This window comes from Penicillium macrosclerotiorum (genome assembly GCF_028827735.1).
Source record: "Penicillium macrosclerotiorum strain IBT 26536 chromosome Unknown utg000002l_segment0_segment0, whole genome shotgun sequence".
In the NCBI taxonomy this organism is placed as follows: domain Eukaryota; kingdom Fungi; phylum Ascomycota; class Eurotiomycetes; order Eurotiales; family Aspergillaceae; genus Penicillium; species Penicillium macrosclerotiorum.
In genome coordinates this window covers 724,657-743,828 of record NW_026643082.1, presented here as the reverse complement: position 1 = coordinate 743,828, position 19,172 = coordinate 724,657, and the positions used below count along the sequence as shown (strand labels likewise).

At 48.9% G+C, this 19,172-nt stretch overlaps 6 protein-coding genes across 6 annotated transcripts; 3 read left to right on the top strand and 3 right to left on the bottom strand.

Moving 5' to 3' along the window:
* Positions 1–130: 130 nt before the first annotated feature.
* Positions 131–1,357, bottom strand: N7462_001440 (Ig domain protein group 2 domain protein; the record flags this gene model as incomplete). Its single annotated transcript, XM_057073166.1, has 1 exon — positions 131–1,357. One exon carries the CDS (start codon positions 1,355–1,357, stop codon positions 131–133), a length of 1,227 nt encoding a protein of 408 aa, XP_056936807.1.
* A 734-nt stretch (positions 1,358–2,091) lies between these two features.
* On the top strand, positions 2,092–3,353 carry N7462_001439 (chondroitin AC/alginate lyase; the record flags this gene model as incomplete). Its single annotated transcript, XM_057073165.1, has 2 exons — positions 2,092–2,719; positions 2,776–3,353. The coding sequence occupies 2 exons, from the start codon at positions 2,092–2,094 to the stop codon at positions 3,351–3,353; spliced, it is 1,206 nt and encodes a 401-aa protein (XP_056936806.1).
* Positions 3,354–4,517: 1,164 nt separating this feature from the next.
* Positions 4,518–6,287, top strand: N7462_001438 (uncharacterized protein; the record flags this gene model as incomplete). The annotated part of the gene is made up of 1 exon (XM_057073164.1): positions 4,518–6,287. One exon carries the CDS (start codon positions 4,518–4,520, stop codon positions 6,285–6,287), a length of 1,770 nt encoding a protein of 589 aa, XP_056936805.1.
* A 1,052-nt stretch (positions 6,288–7,339) lies between these two features.
* On the top strand, positions 7,340–8,899 carry N7462_001437 (uncharacterized protein; the record flags this gene model as incomplete). The annotated part of the gene is made up of 3 exons (XM_057073163.1): positions 7,340–7,380; positions 7,619–8,472; positions 8,544–8,899. 3 exons carry the CDS (start codon positions 7,340–7,342, stop codon positions 8,897–8,899), a joined length of 1,251 nt encoding a protein of 416 aa, XP_056936804.1.
* Positions 8,900–10,018: 1,119 nt separating this feature from the next.
* Positions 10,019–10,804, bottom strand: N7462_001436 (putative allergen; the record flags this gene model as incomplete). The annotated part of the gene is made up of 1 exon (XM_057073162.1): positions 10,019–10,804. The coding sequence occupies one exon, from the start codon at positions 10,802–10,804 to the stop codon at positions 10,019–10,021; it is 786 nt and encodes a 261-aa protein (XP_056936803.1).
* Positions 10,805–14,053: 3,249 nt separating this feature from the next.
* N7462_001435 (DUF1996 domain-containing protein) lies at positions 14,054–15,331 on the bottom strand (the record flags this gene model as incomplete). Its single annotated transcript, XM_057073161.1, has 3 exons — positions 14,054–14,263; positions 14,326–14,899; positions 14,970–15,331. The coding sequence occupies 3 exons, from the start codon at positions 15,329–15,331 to the stop codon at positions 14,054–14,056; spliced, it is 1,146 nt and encodes a 381-aa protein (XP_056936802.1).
* Between the last annotated feature and the right edge of the window lie 3,841 nt (positions 15,332–19,172).

The window sequence follows — 19,172 nt, the reverse complement described above, 5'->3', positions numbered from 1 at the left end:
GTTCCTTTTCGCAGTGCTTCGCTTCCTTTTCGAAGCTTGTAACCACTCAACCCATCCAAGGTGCTGCTGTTCTGTCCGGCTTCCACAAATTTTGGATTCCCCTCAAACCCCAGCCACGAGGCATGCAACTTCATATTCTGGTACATATTCGTACGGTACTCAATGTTGGCACCAAACGGAAGAGTTGAATTCTCAGTCGCCACCACGATATTGTTCCAAAAATTGGTTGAAGGGGGTAAATGAAACTCGAGGTCTTTGTCAGGGCAATAGACGATATTATTGTAGAACCACAGAGTTGGAGCATCACCATTGCTATAAATCCGACAATCGTTTTCAAAGATGTTATATCTGACAATCTGCGTGGCACCGCCAGGGAGGTGCCACAACCGTCACAGTTGAGGAAGATCCCTCCGGCGTTATCGTGGCTGTAGTTATATTCGACCGTGCAGGTTCCAGTGTTTCCCCAGTCGCAGTCGAAAGCCTCGCTATCAATCTCAGACATAATAGATCCATACACAATATTGTACCGCATTACCGCATTATGGCATCCGAGTACCCAGATGCCAGCGAAATTTCCGCCGGAGTATGGGTATGTTCCATACCCAAGGTCTCCAGCAATGTTGTGATCAATCAAGGGCGAGATAGCATAGGAGACGACAATGCCGTCACCGCCAACTTGTTCAATCACATTATCGTGCACTCGCAGATTTCTACCCTGATTATCGAGTTGGCCAAGGCGCACTTTAATACCACCCCCGCCACAGTTTGACATGTTATTGTCATAGATCTCAACGTCATCATAGCGGGAATAGTTGGCGGTTCCTTGGAGTAATATGCACGCTGAGTTAGAGAAGTCGCCTGAGTGGAGTCGCTTGTTTGTACTTCCGGCAACAGTATCGATGCGTAAGTTCTTGATCGTAATACCAGCGTGGATGCAACCGTCAGTTGCCTCCACGTCAATACCCTGACGACGACCTTCTTCCTCAGCGGCATTTGTGAGAAAAAGATTAGAAACAATCCAGTAATCGACGTTTTGAAGATAAACGGTCGCATTGAATTGGCCCTCTGCAGCAATTACGGGAAGTCCACCGCTACCATATCGACTGATAGTGATAGGATATTCCTTCGTTCCGCTACCCTGGGGCTTAAGTTGACCAGTGCAGTTAGTCTCGGATTTGAAAAGAAGCCTATCACCGGGGCTGAAGGTGCAATTATTGACTAAGGACAATGATGTATAGGGGTGAGTTTGTGAGCCATCCCCAGAGCCGCTCCCTGAACAATCAACGTAGATCGATTTTGCTGATACAATTGATGAATCTGCTAGCAATGCAGCCAGGAGGCCGAGCCTAGTCTTCATTTTTGAGGGACGTTTATGTAATAGGATATTTTCAAGGCTTGTATGGCCACAAAAGTCTCCTAATATATAAACATCTCGAAGTAATTAGAACATGAATAGGAATTCTGATGTAACCTTATCAATATTGCGACCTTATAAAAACAGGTCGAACTTCAATCATTGCAACCCATATTTACAGTTGTACCTTTGGAGTTTATTCTTTCCTACCATGTGTGCCAAGACATTTTGCATCTTGAGATGAAACCACCCCCGCTTGTGGCTGGGTGATTACCGAAAAGTCCCGAACCAGATCCGATTTCAGATAACACCCATTTGCAGACTCCGCACACGCTAGTGTACGGAACGTAATATGCGTCGGCACGGCAGTCTAGATAGATAGGAAGTGCCGTCGGTATTAATTGTGAAGGTAGCAGATCTGGCGAAGTGGTTAATACAACCCAGCCATTCGCTTAGTGGAATTAGAGTTAATGCTCCACTAGGACCCCCATGTATCATTTTGATCTTCATACCTAAGTGCCAGCCAGTCCTTTAATATCACTACTCCTGAAATACCTGCTTCGGAGTGTTTGAGGTATAAATATAATGTAAGTAGTGCTTTTGTAGCAACATGATCGGATGTCTCAATTATAAGTCTGCCCATCTTTCACGGTTTTCAGTGATTTATTTTTTCACCCTTATCGAGGTGTTAGATATCTTTACACTTATACCGTTCCAATTCATCATATACTCCTAAAATGAATCCTTTTTCTACTTTGAATATCCTCTTATGCTTTTTAGTTGGGATTGCAGCCAGTGCTCCTTCTGGCCTGAAACTCCCAACGCCCACAGAGCATTTTCAACGTGGTTCGACCTGGGTCCATCCCGGTGTGATGATTAGCCAGGATCAGGTCGATTATTTCAAAGCAAAAGTGGCTGCCTCCTCGTCGCCTTGGCTTGCGGCTTATGACCAGCTTCTTGACCAAACGGGGGTCGCCGATGCGACATATACGCCCTCGCCAGTACCGACCGTTGTCTGTGGATCGTACAGCAACCCAGATGTTGGATGTTCTGCCGAGCGTGAAGACTCGCTTGCAGCGTATGGAAATGCCTTAGCATGGATTGTTAGTGAAGAGCAGTCCTATGCAGATAGAGCTATTGATATTATGAAAGCTTGGTCTTCGACTGTCAAAAGTCATAATGATTCTAATGCGCCCCTCCAATCCGGCTGGGTTGGATCAGTCTGGGCTCGTACGGGGGAACTGATTCGGTATTCAGATGCTGGCTGGAGCAATGATGCGATCCAGGATTTTGAAGAAATGCTGCGCACCGCCTATATGCCATTTGTGATTGGTGGCTCGACTTATAACGGAAACTGGGAGCTCGGTTGGTCAAAATCGAAATCACCTCCACGACGCGGTGACTAATCCAGTATGCCACAGTTATGACAGAAGCCGCGATGTTTATGGGGGTGTTCCTTGAGAATTCCACAGCATACGATACTGCCATGGCACTCTTCAAAGCTCGCGTTCCTGCCTATATCTACATGACCTCGGATGGCTCCTTACCAGTGTACCCTCGGGGAATCAGTACTGAGGCTGCATTGATCAGCTATTGGGAAGGACAAAGCACATTCGAGGCTAGCGGTATGGCACAAGAGACATGTAGAGATCTGGAGCATACAGGATATGGACTGGCATCCATCGCACATGTATCAGAGATGTCACGCATCCAAGGTACGGACTTATACCAGACTTCCATTGGCACTCGCCTTCAAGCGGCCCTTGAATTCCATACCCAAATTTCCGAGGGTGTCGATGTTCCCTCGTGGCTCTGTAACGGCACTCTCGACTTGACCTTGCTCTCCACGACGGAGATTGGATTCAATGCATTTGCGACAAGAATGGGTTACACCAACTTGACATATACTGATGAGTGGACCGTTTCACGTCGGCCGGCCGGGAATAATGGACTTTTTGTGGCATATGAGACCCTCACCCATGCTCACAATCCAAACTAAGCATATTAGCCTTGAACCTTGGATCTCATATGCGAATAGAACACCGGGGCTTTTCTGCTTTGTTTATCGTGTATGGAACTTCAGGACGGGGTCGCTGGATTCCCCAGCAGATTGAAACTCGCTAGACCATCTTGGATTTTACCTCACACTGTTGGAATTAGTTCATAAAACGCTTGCGGTTCATCAGGAGCAAATAGTGTAGTATGCGGAACTTTGACATCCCTTTTATCTGCAGGTAGGAAAGTCCCAACGAGAACAACGGAAAATGTGGTGACGAGCCCGATTAATTCCACGGTTTCGCAAACTTTCATGTATTGTCAAAAGCCTATTACGTTCAAACGGTTGGATGACCACTTTTTGATTTACATAGACGTCAAGTACATAACGGAAGCCGCTGGTGAGGCATAAGTGTGAGGGTACAAAATCCTGAGCCAATCACGATGCACGTGAAGTATATCGGCCAAGCGACAGCTGTTCGCATGATAGCAGTCGGGCGGCGGCCTGTTCCCTCAATCTGGCTGGCACTCTCTCGGGGGGTCTATTTGAGAGGCATTACCAAGGCACCATTTCAAGCAAACTCCACTCCGGCTATCTTTTGAACATGACCGCTAATATTAAAGTAAATGATCAAAAAAATAAAAATGGACGGGAGCAATCAAGGCTTGAATGTGCCCGGGGCGGCTTTGAAAACCCCCGAAAGACCCTGATAAAAAAATCCCCCACAAAACCCCTTAGTGCGCCACCGGCCACCCCGTGAACCAGTTCGGCCGACGAACGGCAGCAGTCAACTAGGTCGCCCTTTCACCCTCTCGCCCTCTCACTGGCTCCCCCCCCCGTGTTCCCCTGACCCAAGCCGAACTTAGGTCGCTGAGATCTCAGCCTCTCGGACGCCATGTGGAGTCCACGACCCTACTATTTAAAGGCTTCGAGGCTAGACAGCACCGAGTCCACGCGCCGTCGGCAAGTCTTGCCACGCCACCGCAGTTCCCTAAGACACCACTGGGAAACTGGGAAAAGATGCAATGCAGAAACGGAAAATAGGGTCAAGGTGAGCGAGCAGGAAGATAAATGTCCACGACGCGGCACCGCCGCCTGAATCGAGGACGTGTCGCCCTGCTTTCCACTGTGACTCGCGTTCGAAGTTTCGGGTGAGGATCAAACAATATGGCAGCTCTGGGCCGCGGGACGAGTTTGGCCAGCGCATTGCTGGTCACCAGCAGCTTTACGACGGTCATTCCAACCACCTCCGTCGTCACTTCCTCATCCGCTGTTGCAGGTTGCACGGTTGCGTCCTCTATGCAGATCAGCTGTAGCAATGGCTACTACAACACCTACGGCGCCGTGTGGCAGGAGACCTGCGCCGCGACGTGGACCGGAGGCAGCATCTTGTCCAGCGGAACCGGATTATCGCTGCGAGCGTGTGCATCTGGCTGTGCAGTCAATTCCGCCTGTACCGCGGCCTTTTATGCTCCTGGCAATATTTGTTATCTGCTCCAGGGCGACGTGACTCTGATTTCTGGCGGGCCGTACCAAGGCGTTGTTCGTTATGCGGCCACCGCCAGCCCGTGTGTCTCGACCTGGGTGGTCACCGAAACGGGCTCGGTCACTTCCACTGAGGAAGTGGTGTACACGGTGACTCCGACCTTGACTCCGACCTCGACTCCAATCTCGAGTCCGTCTGCTATAGTGACGCCGTCTTCCACGCCGGTGGCTGCATCCACGCCTTCTTCGACCCCGTTAGTGGCCTCTTCGTCAACACCTATCATCCGGTCGTCGACCACAGCTTCTTCCAGTACATCAAGTCCTCTATCTTCTTCTGTGCGGCTATCATCGACTCCATTGATTCCTTCTTCAGCCATTCCTTCTTCAGCCATTCCTTCTTCAGCCATTCCTTCTTCAGCCATTCCTTCTTCAGCCATTCCTTCTTCAGCCATTCCTTCTTCAGCCATTCCTTCTTCAGCCATTCCTTCTTCAGCCATTCCTTCTTCTCCTTCGTCCACCAGCTTGTCTTTAGGTAGCTCATCATCTGCTTCCAGCCTATCCGCAGCTAGCTCAACCCCACTTGCTACCGCAACTGTGACCCAGAGTGAATTTTCTCCTTCGACACAGTCGTCGGACGAATCAAGCAGCAGCATGTCAAATGCTGCAACCTATACCTCAACCTACACCATCACAGAGGCTCAGGTAAAAACAATCACTTCCTTTGCTGGTACAGTCACTAATTGCTTCATGCGACAACAGACAACATACTTGACCACCGAAACAATCATATACGTAACGACAGTTTGTCCCGAGGACTCCCAAGCCACGGCCTCCCAAACTACGGACTCAGCGACCACAATTCCTGATACAAGTGCGGTTCAGACCACCAGTGCTTCTCTGGCCCAGCACACAGATACAGGGGCGCCTTCTTCGATGATCACCACCTCGACCATCTACATTACGGATATTGACGTAGTCACGGCCTGTCCGCCTTCCATCCTCAACTGTCCTGTCGGACAGAAAACCACATACGCCACGACCCGAACTGTCGCTACCTATACGACAACATACTGGGTTGCAGTCCCGGATTCAACACATGCTTCTCAGTCGACGAGCACATCTGTGAAGCCACTGGAAGTCCCGACTGTCTCGCCTACCGAGCCGCATATTCCTGACCACGAACAAACCGATGAATACACTAAATACTCTGACTACACTAACCGCACTCTGCTCCACACCCCAGCGTCAAACACCTGGAGAAGCGGGATCGCGTCCTCTGGCTCCGCCAAGGTTGCAACGCCCACCCCAGCGGTCAACACTCCTTCGGGGCAAACAGCCTCCTCTGTGACAAGTGCTCCTAGCAGCGTATATACCGGAGGTGCCCTCAAGACGGGATCTATCTCTGTACTGCTTACTGTGTTGACAGTACTATCCACTCTCTTTTTCCTTTAGAACAAGCTGCGTCATGTCAAATTGGGGGACTGATGCATATTATATAATATGACACGGTATAAATGTATAATAATCAGAAGCAATACTTTATGAGAACTCCCCCCCCAACTAAATAATCATGACTTTCAATCTCACCACCGACCCAAAGGACTTGTCACTGTATACAATAAACCGTTGGACTTTTGTTTTGTTTACTTCGTTCTACTATCTATACCGGATGATCTTTATCGATTTGACTTAAATTCGAGGCCCTGGTAGAAATGCAAGACTGGCCGTCCAGAGGACTCTACACAGCACAGCTACGCCGGCCAACAGCGCCGCGGAATCTATTGATGAATGTGAATGAAGGTTAAAAGAGCGAACCTCGAGGGGTCATGTGGTCATACAGTATAAGAACATGTTACGTATAAGCTGAGAAAGAAGAGCCAATGTTAAATATACCTCTGAGCCAGGCTAGCTAATAAATCCATTGAGTAATTAACTTGTGGAAGATGATCATCAACTGACCACAGTTCCCCGAATCTCGGAGTTGACCCTTTTCTCCCCGGGCCCCAATACCGATGACCAGCATCACTCAGGAGACTTGAAATCAACACAATAATATTAAATTAATACATTAAACACACAAGATTCCATTTATCGTCAAGAGCATATCTATTCTCACAAGATGCTTTCTACATTCATGCCTTTTGCCAGTCGGCGTAGCGCCGTTCACAGCATGAAAGGTATCGTTGCATGTACTCAGCCCCTGGCAGCTGTCGCCGGACAGAGTGTTCTTCAACAAGGAGGAAATGCTGCGGTAAATAATGGCTATATTTGACCTTTAACTATACCAGAAATGCTGAGTCTGATGATTGCTCCCAGGATGCTGCGATAGCTGTTGGTGTGTCCCCCGAGATCATTTGAGTAACAGAAATCAGACGAGCAAGGAACTGACACAAAGCCTTCGATAGCCGCCTGCCTAAACGTTACAGAACCATGGTCTACCGGAATCGGAGGTGACATATTCTGCCTGTTCTACGACGGGCGGACCAAACAGGTACAAGGACTGAATGGATCTGGGCGAGCTCCAGCGCACAATACCTTGGAAGAGGTACGACGGCAGCTTAATATCCCAGACGAAAAGCCGGGAGGTATTCCACTAGATAGTGTGTATGCCGTGACTATTCCAGGTGCAGCAGCAGGTTGGATAGACACGGTGGAACGATTTGGGAGTGGAAGACTATCCATGACACAGATTCTTCAGCCTGCAATCGACTTGGCTGAAAAGGGATTTCCTGTATCGGAAATTTCCGCACACTATGTCAGTTGAATCTAAGCACATTTGAGAGCAGATATGCCGTGGAAATATTTCTAACTTGTATACCTGGTCAGTGGCAAGCGAATGAGCAGCAACTGCGTGACGCCTCGCCGAATTTCAGCGAGATGCTCAAGGAGGATCCCACAGCCGCGGATGGACGCAGAGCGCCTCGCACCGGCGAGATCATGACATGCCCCACCCTGGCTCGTACATTTCGCCAGCTCGCAGCCGAGGGCAAGAAGGGCTTCTACGAGGGCCGCATTGCCGATGCAATCGTCCAAGTGATGCACGATCGCGGTGGCCATCTTACACATGAAGATCTGAAATATCACGTAAAGCAAGGCAGTGAACCTGTCGAGCCGGTCTCTCTGCGCTTCGCGCCCAGCGCCAGCCTATACCCGGGCGTGGACATATGGGAGCTCCCACCGAACGGGCAAGGTATCGTAGCTCTGATCGCGCTGGGAATAATCCAAGAGCTCGAGAAATCGGGGCAGCTCACACCTTTTCCATCGCACAACTCCGCTGAATACCTGCACCTCCTGATCGAATGCCTGCGGATTGCTTTCGCCGACGGCGCCTGGTTTATCTCCGACCCGGGCTTCCACGCATCGCCAGACCTGCTCTGCCCATCATATCTGCACTCACGCGCACAGCTGTTCAACCCCGACACCGCATCGGCGCCCCTCGCGCACGGTAGCCCGGCCCTGCGATCCAGCGATACAGTGTACTTCGCGGTGACGGACGCCGACGGCAACGCGATGTCTGTGGTAAACAGCAACTACCACGGCTTTGGGAGCGGCATCGTGCCGGCGAACTGCGGCTTCACGCTGCAGAGCCGGGGGCCGGCTTCTCGCTCGAGGTTGGGCATCCGAACGCGCTCGCGCCGTGGAAACGGCCCTATCACACCATCATTCCGGCGCTGGCAACGGACGCGGTCACGGGGGCTTTGCACTCAGTGTTCGGGGTGATGGGCGCGTTCATGCAGCCGCAGGGCCATGTGCAGGTACTTCTGAACATGCTAGTTTATGGGATGAGTGCGCAGGAAGCGCTCGATGCACCACGGGTGTGTATTGGGGGCGGCGTGGCGGATGGCGAGGGCGTCGTTGACCGGGTCGTTTATGTCGAGGAGGGGATTAGCGCAGAAGCAATTCGGGGTCTAGAGAGCAAGGGCCATTCTGTGCGTCTGCGTTCGGGATGGCAGAGAGACATGTTTGGGCGGGGGCAGATCATCCGGAGTGTTGGCGACGGAGGGCAGCGCGTCTTTACGGCCGGAAGTGATCCCCGCGGGGATGGCATGGCGGTGCCGGTGTAGTGTGTGCTATTAAAAGCTGGTTCGACGACGTCATTGAAGATTACTGTGAGGTTGGATATATCGATATATCAGGATAGCACTGAGGTGGTGGGTGGGCGCCAACAGCGCTAATGAGATCGTGGGTTAGTCTGATCTTGATCCTGCCCGCTCGGGACTCGGCATGTCCTCAATAATACCGAGTGCCTAACGAACTGAACCAACAGAATGGGGCGGTTTCTATTATTATTGAACGATAGACCCTTGACTCTGGAGATCTCATCCGGGATCCGTTTGATAGTCGCTTGTCGCCGGTAGGACTGACTCTACTAGTGGCGGGCGTGGGACATAATGGATGTATAAGAGCGATAGAGGTCTGCATATAGACGTGATAGGATAATCAATAGAGCTTCAGGAATCAAGCATTCTCTCCGAGTATGAAACTGGGCAGATCCTCGATTCGTTTCATGTCGCGAAGGCCTGCAGCTTAGGGCTGAGAAACGTCGTCAGACCGCTGGCTCCCAGGATGGGCTGAGCCGGGTGATAGGTAGCCACGAGGCGCCGAAAACCGATCTAGAGACTTTCTTGGTAGAACTGCGTATTCCGAGGCATGACTGGCCAATTGGTTCGCTGTGATTCAAACATGACGGGGGCGTTACGCTAGCACGGAACGGGAGCGGCCGAGTGGAGCTTTGGGTACGTATGCAATGATGTGTTCATCGCAAACGCAGAATATGAGTGGCTGTACTGAATGGAGGATGAAACAATTCAAAGAATTCGGTGTGCTTTAAGGATTGGGGAAGAGGATCGAGAAAGAGGATTGAGGAGGAGGAGGATCGAAGAGAGAATGCCTTTTATTTTTAATTCATTGTGATACCAGTGTGGTATTCTAGGAAACATCGAAGGGGACGACGATCCAGAAATGATCATCAAGGACCAGCCTGAGAATTCTATATCCACAGAACAGAGAAAGTAAATGGTAAAGAGATAAGAAGCCAATACCAACTGGGTATACACCAGGTCAAACTCCCTCCAAAACCATGCTGTAGCGATGGCGTTAAAAAACAATCAGAAAGTAACGGCGAGCAATACCGACACAGTCTAGAATCTATATCGGCACTGACATATCACCTATCCAGTGACTTAACCGCTGTAGTCCAGGGTCGCGGCCAGACGGACGGCACCAGCGGCCAGGTTGCCGCCAATGCCACCCACGTCGGTCTCGGCGGTGGTGTAGGCGTTGTCAACAGAGGCCGCGTCCGCGGTCATGGACGAGCAGGTGGAGCCGAGAGCATCGCAAATCTTCATTCCCTGGACGGTGGTGCCAGCGTTTTGAGCGTAGATGGCAGAAACATCGAAGCCAGACCATCCACTGTTAGTGGTGGAGCCGAAGTCAAACTCACCCCAGGTGGTGGCGTATCCACCGTTGTAGGTGGGGATGGAAGAGCCGGAGGCCGCAGCCCAGCCACCCTGGGTGTCGTAGTCGAAGGCGACGTACTTGGTAGCGCCGGCGGCGAGAGTGAAGGTCAGGCAGGCGTTGCCATACCAGCCATCCATCTGGCCATCCGAGCCATACTTGTTCCAGATGGCGACGGTCCAGTCCTCGGTGTTGTCACCCTGGAACTGGACAACGTACTCGTAGTTGCTGGCATCGGAGGCGGAAACCTCTTGGATGTTGCTGCCGTACGGGCTGCCGACGTTGCCGGTGTAGGTGACCCCGGAGCCGGAGGAGTTGGTGGCAGTACCGAAGCCGGCGCGCGAGAAGGTCGAGGGGACATCGGTCCAGGACGAGCTGGCACCGGACGAGGACGAGGAGCTAGCGGAAGAAGCGGTGGTGGTTGCGGCCTGGCGACGCTCGTGGCCGACCTGGCGAGAGACCGCTCCAGTGGTCAGGGCTGCCAGCAGCAGAAGAGACTTGGCGAACTGCATTTTTGTTTGAAAAAAAGAGGTCGAGAAGAAAGGATTGAAAAATCGGGTCAACCGAAAATGAGAAAAAAGACTTGAAGAGAATGTCTTGAGACAAGTTGACTGGGCAACTTGTATAGAAGGGAAGGACGGAAGGTAATACAACCTCCAAGAATCAGCAAAAAAAAAAAGAATGTAGTTTGAAGAGAATGAAAGTTGACGAAGGAAGAAGAGTCCGATGGGGGGCGACGATGACCATATATATACCTCACTTTTTCATCAAGCAACGAGGCGTCTGGAGGCTACCCCCGCCGCCACCGTTTCGCCTCTTGACTGCCAGCGGTAGCCAGTCGTAGGCCAGGGTGCCTGGTTCCTGGATGGCAACGCCCATGGGCGCTCATAGCGGGGATCACACGAAACGTCAATGGCTGCAGTGGTCTACGAATAGGAAGGGCAGGGCTACACAAAGGCTTGGAGTTCCAGAAGGGCCGACGCCGTGGGTTGACGTGTGCCTTCCTTGCGGCCTGTGGAGTCGGGGTGGGCGACTGGACTGATTGGCGCTAAGATTGACAAGAAAGCCCAACCCGTGGGTCCTTGAGGGGGTTCGTTTGGAGCAAGGCGAGATATTGGGAGCATTCTGGGTCTTTTGCTGGTGGGGATGTCAAGAGACTTTTGGGGACGGGGCGACGATGTGATTTGCAGAGCCCTAACTTGGGCCTGGGTGGACATCCTCTGTTTCATCAACGGGGAAAGGCCCGGAGCGCCCAACCTGGGTTCGGTCAGAATGGCATTCATAAACGACTCCAGGAAACGGTCTCCGCTATTCTTTGTCAACCTCAAGGGGGTCACGCTCTTGTTACTGATGTTTCTATAATCGGCGTTTTGTCAAAAATAGCGACAATGAGGAAGCTCACAGACCACTAAGAATAGCTCAGGGTAGCCTGTGTGCTGGAAATGCCAGTCGGGCTCGGCCAGACCCCGTCCACGTCGGCAGTGGACACCGTTAAACTTTTTTGGACATACTCCAGGATGCGATTGAGAGCAGTGGGCCTTTCGCTTGGCAATGGAGTTCGTGGACGATCGGGAACGCTTGGCTTGACACTAGCCGGGATTGTGGGAATTCTGCTGGATTCTAGACCTGTTCGATAGATCGAATCACTAGTGGTTGGACTATATGCGCAAAGGTTCAGTAGTGGGATGATTATCTCGCCTGGCTAGACACGTGGACAACGTGCAAGCTATACAAATAGCAATGCACAGACAACTCCTGGGTTTTTTGACCTTTCGGGTCAGGGGCACAACGCCGTTTACGTGGTCTTTCTCACATGCTGAGTGTGTTGTGTGCCATGGACAGTGTCACAATGGTCCAGGGCAAGAAATAAAGCAGCGCGATTGGTGTAGGATGGTTGTGGAGTGGGTCTGGGTGCACATCTTATAGCCAATGGTCGTGTGAGAATGACTCTTGGCAGGGCAAGCCGCGTCACTCCACCAATCACCATTGTTTCATGCACTGAATTCTCACCAGCAAAAAAAGTGAATCCATGGAATCAAAAGCTAGGGTGTTTGAATTATCAGTCCTTTCTGTGACATAATGAATTTCTGGGCTGATTAAAGTGGCGCAATTTGAGTCGCATTCAAGTCACTCGCAGCCAGAAAAGACCTCAGCTAGAGCGAAAGTTGTTGGCAATGGAATAAATAGCAGATGACACCTACACAATATGAAAAAGCATTGCAAGAACACACTGCAGGCTTGCCATCGGCCGAATTTTTGTGTGCGATCAGAGACGTGTTTGAATAATATGGTCATATGAATGACAAAAACCCTAGCAAGACCCTTGGGGCCACCGGCTTGTCTGGACAAAGATGGTGGAGACGTGAATCGGACATCCACTCGCACCAGGAGGAATGCGTCGTCTTTGCAGATATTTTCAGGGCTCTACGATAATCACTCTAATTGATGGAGACTAGAGACTCTGGTCTCTGGAACCCACATTCGAGCCTTCTCGTGAACAGATTCGATCCGCATGGGTGGAGAGGCATCGTGCATTTTCAGGACTCCGCAAAGTTCTTAAGAAGAAAGAAACCAAAGGTCCAGACCCAGATAGTCAGGGTCTGTAAGCCAATTTGCTGGTCTAGGCCTCTCTTTCAAAAAGCACATCCTATCTTGGCAGGACAGTCTTTTGAAAGGGGGTGTCGAAGAGGCGGTATTGCCAATCATACAAAGGCTATGCAAACGAGTTGCTCATTGTTTCTATTATTTCAGCATACATGTTATAGAATCTATCTTTAATTTCAAGTTATGCTTGTCGATTTCAAGGAAACCGGCTGCATGGCTGAATCTTTTTTGGGGTAGCCAGAAGAGTTGAAAGAATTCTTCTTCCAGACTGCCGCGGATTATTATGTGATATATCAATTCTCATATAAAAAAGCGACGGCATCTGAAGTCCACTTTTTGAACGGATTTTTCTGACTGCCTAATGTGCCCGTAAAGTAATAAGTGGAATGGCTGGAGTAGCGGGAGGGAAATGATACTTTCAATGACAATGTTGACAAATCATGCGATTCGAACCTCCTTGGTTAATTCAAATACATGCAGACGCATGCAAATGTACTTCTGGATCTTTATGTTAATAATATCGTGAGACTAGGAACCGCCCCATGGCTCTTAAAAGACATGAGCCTCTGATTGAAGGGCCGTATAGGAATCAAAATGGAATGCATACTTTGAATCTTCGAAGACGGCGAACTTTAAATTTTCGACCAGATGATAGAGAGCAAAGGCTGAGATTTAATGTTCTGATATTATTCTCAGTGAAATTATTCCAAAATTTTTGTTACCAAGATAAATGATTGTGCAATCAAGAGAGGCTCTGTGGGCTAAAAGAGGTGGAGCCGATAATAGACAAAAGAAAAGGCTCACTGCTTCTATAAACTAGGCTTGTCGTATTCAATTATCATCCAATCCCCAGATAAAGTCTGAATGGCCTTTTCATCAATGCTCAAGGCTAATGTACTTTTACAGACCAGCACAAAATCGTCCATCAGCAGGGCTAGAATTGTTCTGAATCGGGGTTCCACGTAACTTCTCCGCTACCTTACCGAGTATTTCAAGGCTCAAGCTTTTCCATCTAATGGAATCCATTATCCACTTGAAAATCCTTCCTCCACTGCTGGGATTCAGAATGCGGAGAGGAAGTTTAGCTTGGTCACTTACCCAGTAAAGCTGAGGTCTTGTCGTTCTCTGGGATCAACATGTGTGATATTTGTGCGTATTTAATCCCATCCAGTCACTGGATTATCGCCTGGTAGTTGATCCAAGGTGCCATCGATCTTCTCGGGGACGAGGTTTTCCATGATGCAGTGGTTTGAGTTGTCGTATTCCGACCTGACGCTACCTGCATTGGGGCATGCCTGCATGCCCTTGTGCTGGGTATCACAGGTGTCGATAATGGTTTGCAGAACATCTTCTTCCCAACCAGCAATCTATATGAAAAATATGTAAGCACAAGCCACTTGAAGCAAGGCCGTGCAAGTCAAATACTCACGAAATCAGCATGAAGGGAATATCCTGTACGATCTCCATTAGCCAACACAAAAGGTTGTTTCTGATTACCCTCTGTCCATTTCCTAGCGAAGTAGTCGGTGTGCCAGTAAACCTCATAAAACATATGGGGAAGATGCATATATCCTTCCGGACAGTTCACCTTCGGATATTCAGTTCCCTCACTACTAGCCCAAGCGAAGTTGTTCTTATAGTCTCTCAGACCCTTCTTAGGGTTGTAACAAGAAGGAAAATGAATATCAGCTCGTAGGGGCGACCCTTCTGCATCACAGTTTCGGTCCGGAAAGCCAGCCCCAACATTCACGCCCTCGCCACCTGGTGCTTGGATACCCACGCCGTGCATGCCATCTGAATCTTCGGGCCAAGAACGAGGATTGTATGAGACACGAGGGCACGTCCACTGAACAGGCTGAATAGGACCTTTGTTTGGATCCGTATTACCGGCACCGGTAGCTTTACCATTCTGGTCCTTTGGCGGCTCGCGTAGACTCACATCCCCGACGAAGAAGCGCAGTCCCGGAGGAAAGGCTTTGATTTCATCATCGGTTGCTTCGAAACTGGATTTTTCGCTCTCTTGATTAGTCTCTAATCTTATATTGCAACATGCAAAAAATTGGGGCTGCGTACAAGTAGTAGACGTTCATGTAGGACTTCTCGACCGCGGTGAATTTTCCGGTATTAGGATCTTGGAAGTACAAAGCAGGAGTCCAGTAATTGCTTTTGTCTGCGTCCACGGAAGCAGATGTGCAAGTGGAGCTCAACAAGTCCTCGTCTCCCATAGTCAGATTAAATTTATTCCCACCTTCGATAGCATGCACATGACCGGACGGCATTCCGGGATCGATGATGGGATCCATGCGGCCCATTGTCATGAAATTTTTCTGGATGAGGCGGTTCACAGAAAAGGTCTCGAAATCTTTGGCCACGCATACTGCCGTGCAGATAGCATAGAGCGAAATGAGCCGTCTCGTTGAAGTCTCGAAATGCATTTTGATATAACTATCTGAGTTACGGGTTGAGGGCCGAATTGAAATATCACCAATATAGATAGGAACCGACCAGCGGTTAATGATAGATGAATGAACGACCGAGCGATAAAATCCGAATGAAGAAACAGTTGCACCAAGGATTCTCGAAAATTACGAAAAAAAAAAGATATTCACGCCAGGGGAAAGGGTTAAAAAAAAGACCTGACCCGTCATCAAAAAAGTTCAGGTTCAACGATTTCCTTTAAGTGCTGCCTCTAGTCGCCTTGTCAGATCCAGGCCCCCTCCATCCCCCAGGTTTGACTCAGGGTCCAATCCAGGGTCCAACGTTCATTTCCGGCTGATATTCCGTCAGTGGACGATTTGGCGCTGCCAAGTAAGCGCGCTAGCGCCAACCGTACAGCCGCCATGATTCCATGTTGGATTGCTACACCTATAACATCATGACTGGCTCAGTGGGCTTACGTGGTGACTCAAAATAGGAAATTTTGTCTGTTGGATGTATTTGTTTGAAACAAGAGTCTCAAATTATTCCTCGTAGGGGATCAAGGATGATCTTTTATACAACACCAGGAGAAGTTGGTGCCGAGAGGAAGATGCCACCAAGTATCACGAAGACCCACATTATTCTTGTGCGTTAGTGTTTTACAGGATTCCCCGATTCGCTATTGGTTTCAGATGGTATCCTGGGTATTTCGGAAACCAGGGTCCTAACACACCAGTCAGTGAAGTAGGGAATATTTAACACTCCCTGCTAGAAACTCAGATAGTCACAAGCCATCGGATGAACCATGCCATTCTATTGGATCCCATATTTACTAGGCTGCTCAGCTTTCCTCCCACTCGACCGTTGATCCTAGCCAGTGTTGGCGTTCCGCCCGCCAAGCCCGCGCAAGATAATTTTAGCCACTCGCGCCTTCCTCTCCGGTCCCTCCATCGACCTAAGCAGACAATGCAGAAGACGATGCTGGACGATTGGCAATCAAGTGCCACATGTTTTCCAAATGCAGCACATCTCTAACTTGGGATATCTTTCGTTGTGATGATTGGAAAACAGATACACAACGCCTAGAAATATAACTTCTAACAATTTCATCCAATACTCTGATCGCATCCTTGTCGGCCATAGTTCTTCAAGTAGAACCAGTATGATGAGTAATATGACTAATTATCTGAGTCGAGTTCCGATTGGCAGCTGGATATGGGATTTAGTTCAAGGCGAACTATTATTAGTAACTGAAAGACCGCAGGGTCAACTGGTGACCTCCTCTAGGGTCCTTGGAATGTTTGAAGGGGGAATTATCTGCTTAGCCTTACAACCAACTTATAATCTAGGATTTTCAAACTTTCGTATGTAAAGGACTCAACTTGACCGCATCTGTGGGTCAAATCTTCAACGTTTATACCGCCCTCTATGAGGTCCATATGGGTTGTCCGATCCAGGGACGCATGCAACATATTTTCTCTTGGGAAACCACATTTTCAAGAAGTAATTAGGCTCTCCTTTGGCCAGAAACGATATGTTTCAATGTTTCAAGATTATAGGGGGAATGTCGACATCGACTGCGATATCTCGGTTTTCCCGCTGAGTTGGGGAGATTGGGCTGGGTGTACGAACTATATAGCCTGAAGGCTATTCGAAGTTCTTTTGAGAGTCCTTTCTCGTATCCCCCCGCTCAGATTTCACCTATGTTACGCCAAGTTAAAGCAGCAGTCGCTTTTATTATCCTGAATTGTTATATATAGTTTTCTCCTGAGATAGATCACGTACATACGACCACAGGGTGTGGAGAACAGGGCTTCCCGTCCGCTCAGCCGTACTTAAGCCACACGCCGGCAGGTTAGTAGTTGGGTGGGTGACCACCAGCGAATCCCTGCTGTTGTATGTTTTTTTCTTGTAGAATTTTTTTTCCTTGCTTGGGATAATTGTCTTTGAAAAGAGTGTAGGAGTGACATTTCTCCACATCAGATATATGAAGGCTATATCTGCAAAGACTGTGTACTACGAATGATATCTTCTAATAAGAAAACACCTATCTATCGTAAGCCACTCCCCACTACAATATCTCAATCGTTAATAGTTCAAATATTACTATAGATCTACAAAACACTGCACGTGGACAGCACCATTCGTACTGGCAAATTCGAAACCCGATTTCTTTTATCCACCCTCAGATTGATATTACAACCCTACTCTGAAATGCTTTAGTCTATATTTAACTTAGTTGCAGATCCCCTCTCTGCCAGAAATAGCTGTCGAGATGGAAGACTGCATAATACAGCTAAGACCCACCCATCCCCGTGTGCATCAGATTGTTACAGGGATACTCGATTTACTGTAAGTTGTCAACGCTCTAACGCGCTAGAGAGCAAGGCAGAGGATGTTCAACATCCTCCCGCCTACACACTTATTTAAGTCATCTAAGACATCATCAAATTGAGCATCTCGTTCCATTCGATCCCAACTTTCCTAGTCGATACCGTATCCTACTATCTAGACAATAGCTTCTCGCTCCTACATAACGTAATATACAGTAAGTTACAGGAAACGCGCCAGAAACGTGCAACCTCGACGCCCCAGCCATTCTCCCAGAGCATTTAGTAAATATCCATTCACTCTCTGCCTAGACAGCCGCCCAAGGGCATCTACGCAATATGAAATTGAGGCTGCCCTGGTCAAAACTAAACTTCATAATTGGTATGGTACAGACCCAATCGCTAACCACATGCCAAACAGCTGAGCAGGCTGAGTGCAGAGAGCGCAAAATCGAAAGCCTTCACAGGAACTTGCGGCTTTCAAATCCGGCAACCGTATATATTCTGTTTTGGAGAATGGACAGGTTAGTCATACTCCCGCCCATGAAGGATTAATCGATGAGATTCCACATCTTAGTGAAGTTTATGTCACTAAATTGACACTTCGTAGTTGCGGGTCTCTCCAGGTCTCCTGTGGGGTATGGGTGTTCTTAAGAAACCACTTACTCGAGCAAGAAATGACCACAGCTCCGTTCAGTGGTGCGACGTTTTCCGCCTTTCTTTCGGGGTAACACTCCTTTTCTCGTGTTGACCACCAATCAGAACCACTCCGTACCGTCACAATTTTCTGTTCAAAGAGTCTGCTTCCAACCAGGTCAGCAATAGATGAACGCTGTATCGAGGCCCTCCACCACACTATTGACTTCGCCATTTGCACTATAACCAGCACTGTCTGTATGGCGCATTTGGTAATAGTATTAGATTAGATGCTTAAGTAATCATCATGGTTTTCTAGAATTCTTAATTGATAGACAAGCGTTTTACCCTGTGAAAATAGATCCATGACAATATTATAAATACTGCCGCAGCCTAGATGGTTCGGTGGCGTGGTGGCGATTCCCAAAGCGAGAGAGAATCCCACTAACGATCATGAATCCTGACTAGTGCACAATTATGCTACATGATCGAAGAAGCAAAACCAGATTTGCCAGGGAGTACCCTGTACACCCTTTCCAGATAATTGCTTTTTCGCCTCACAAATCAATATGATTGGCCCAGAGGACTGCACAATCCCAGTATCTGTTTCGCCGGACCGTAAAGTGCAGCTGAATATCAATCGATTCGGTCATACCTTGTATGATCATAAAATAAGCCATACTGGCACATGACCTCAATTCCGGGAAGCGCCCATCGACCCTTGCGGAATATTGACTTGACTATCAATTCATACCCATCTGCAGCATCTGGGGAGCTATACTCCCGGATTCTAAGGGACACTGTTCTCTAATCGCAAGTGTCCTCAACTCATTGTGCGGTTCAAATTATATCTCGAATCAGACCTGGAGAAGCCAATTCAGATCAGGTTGAA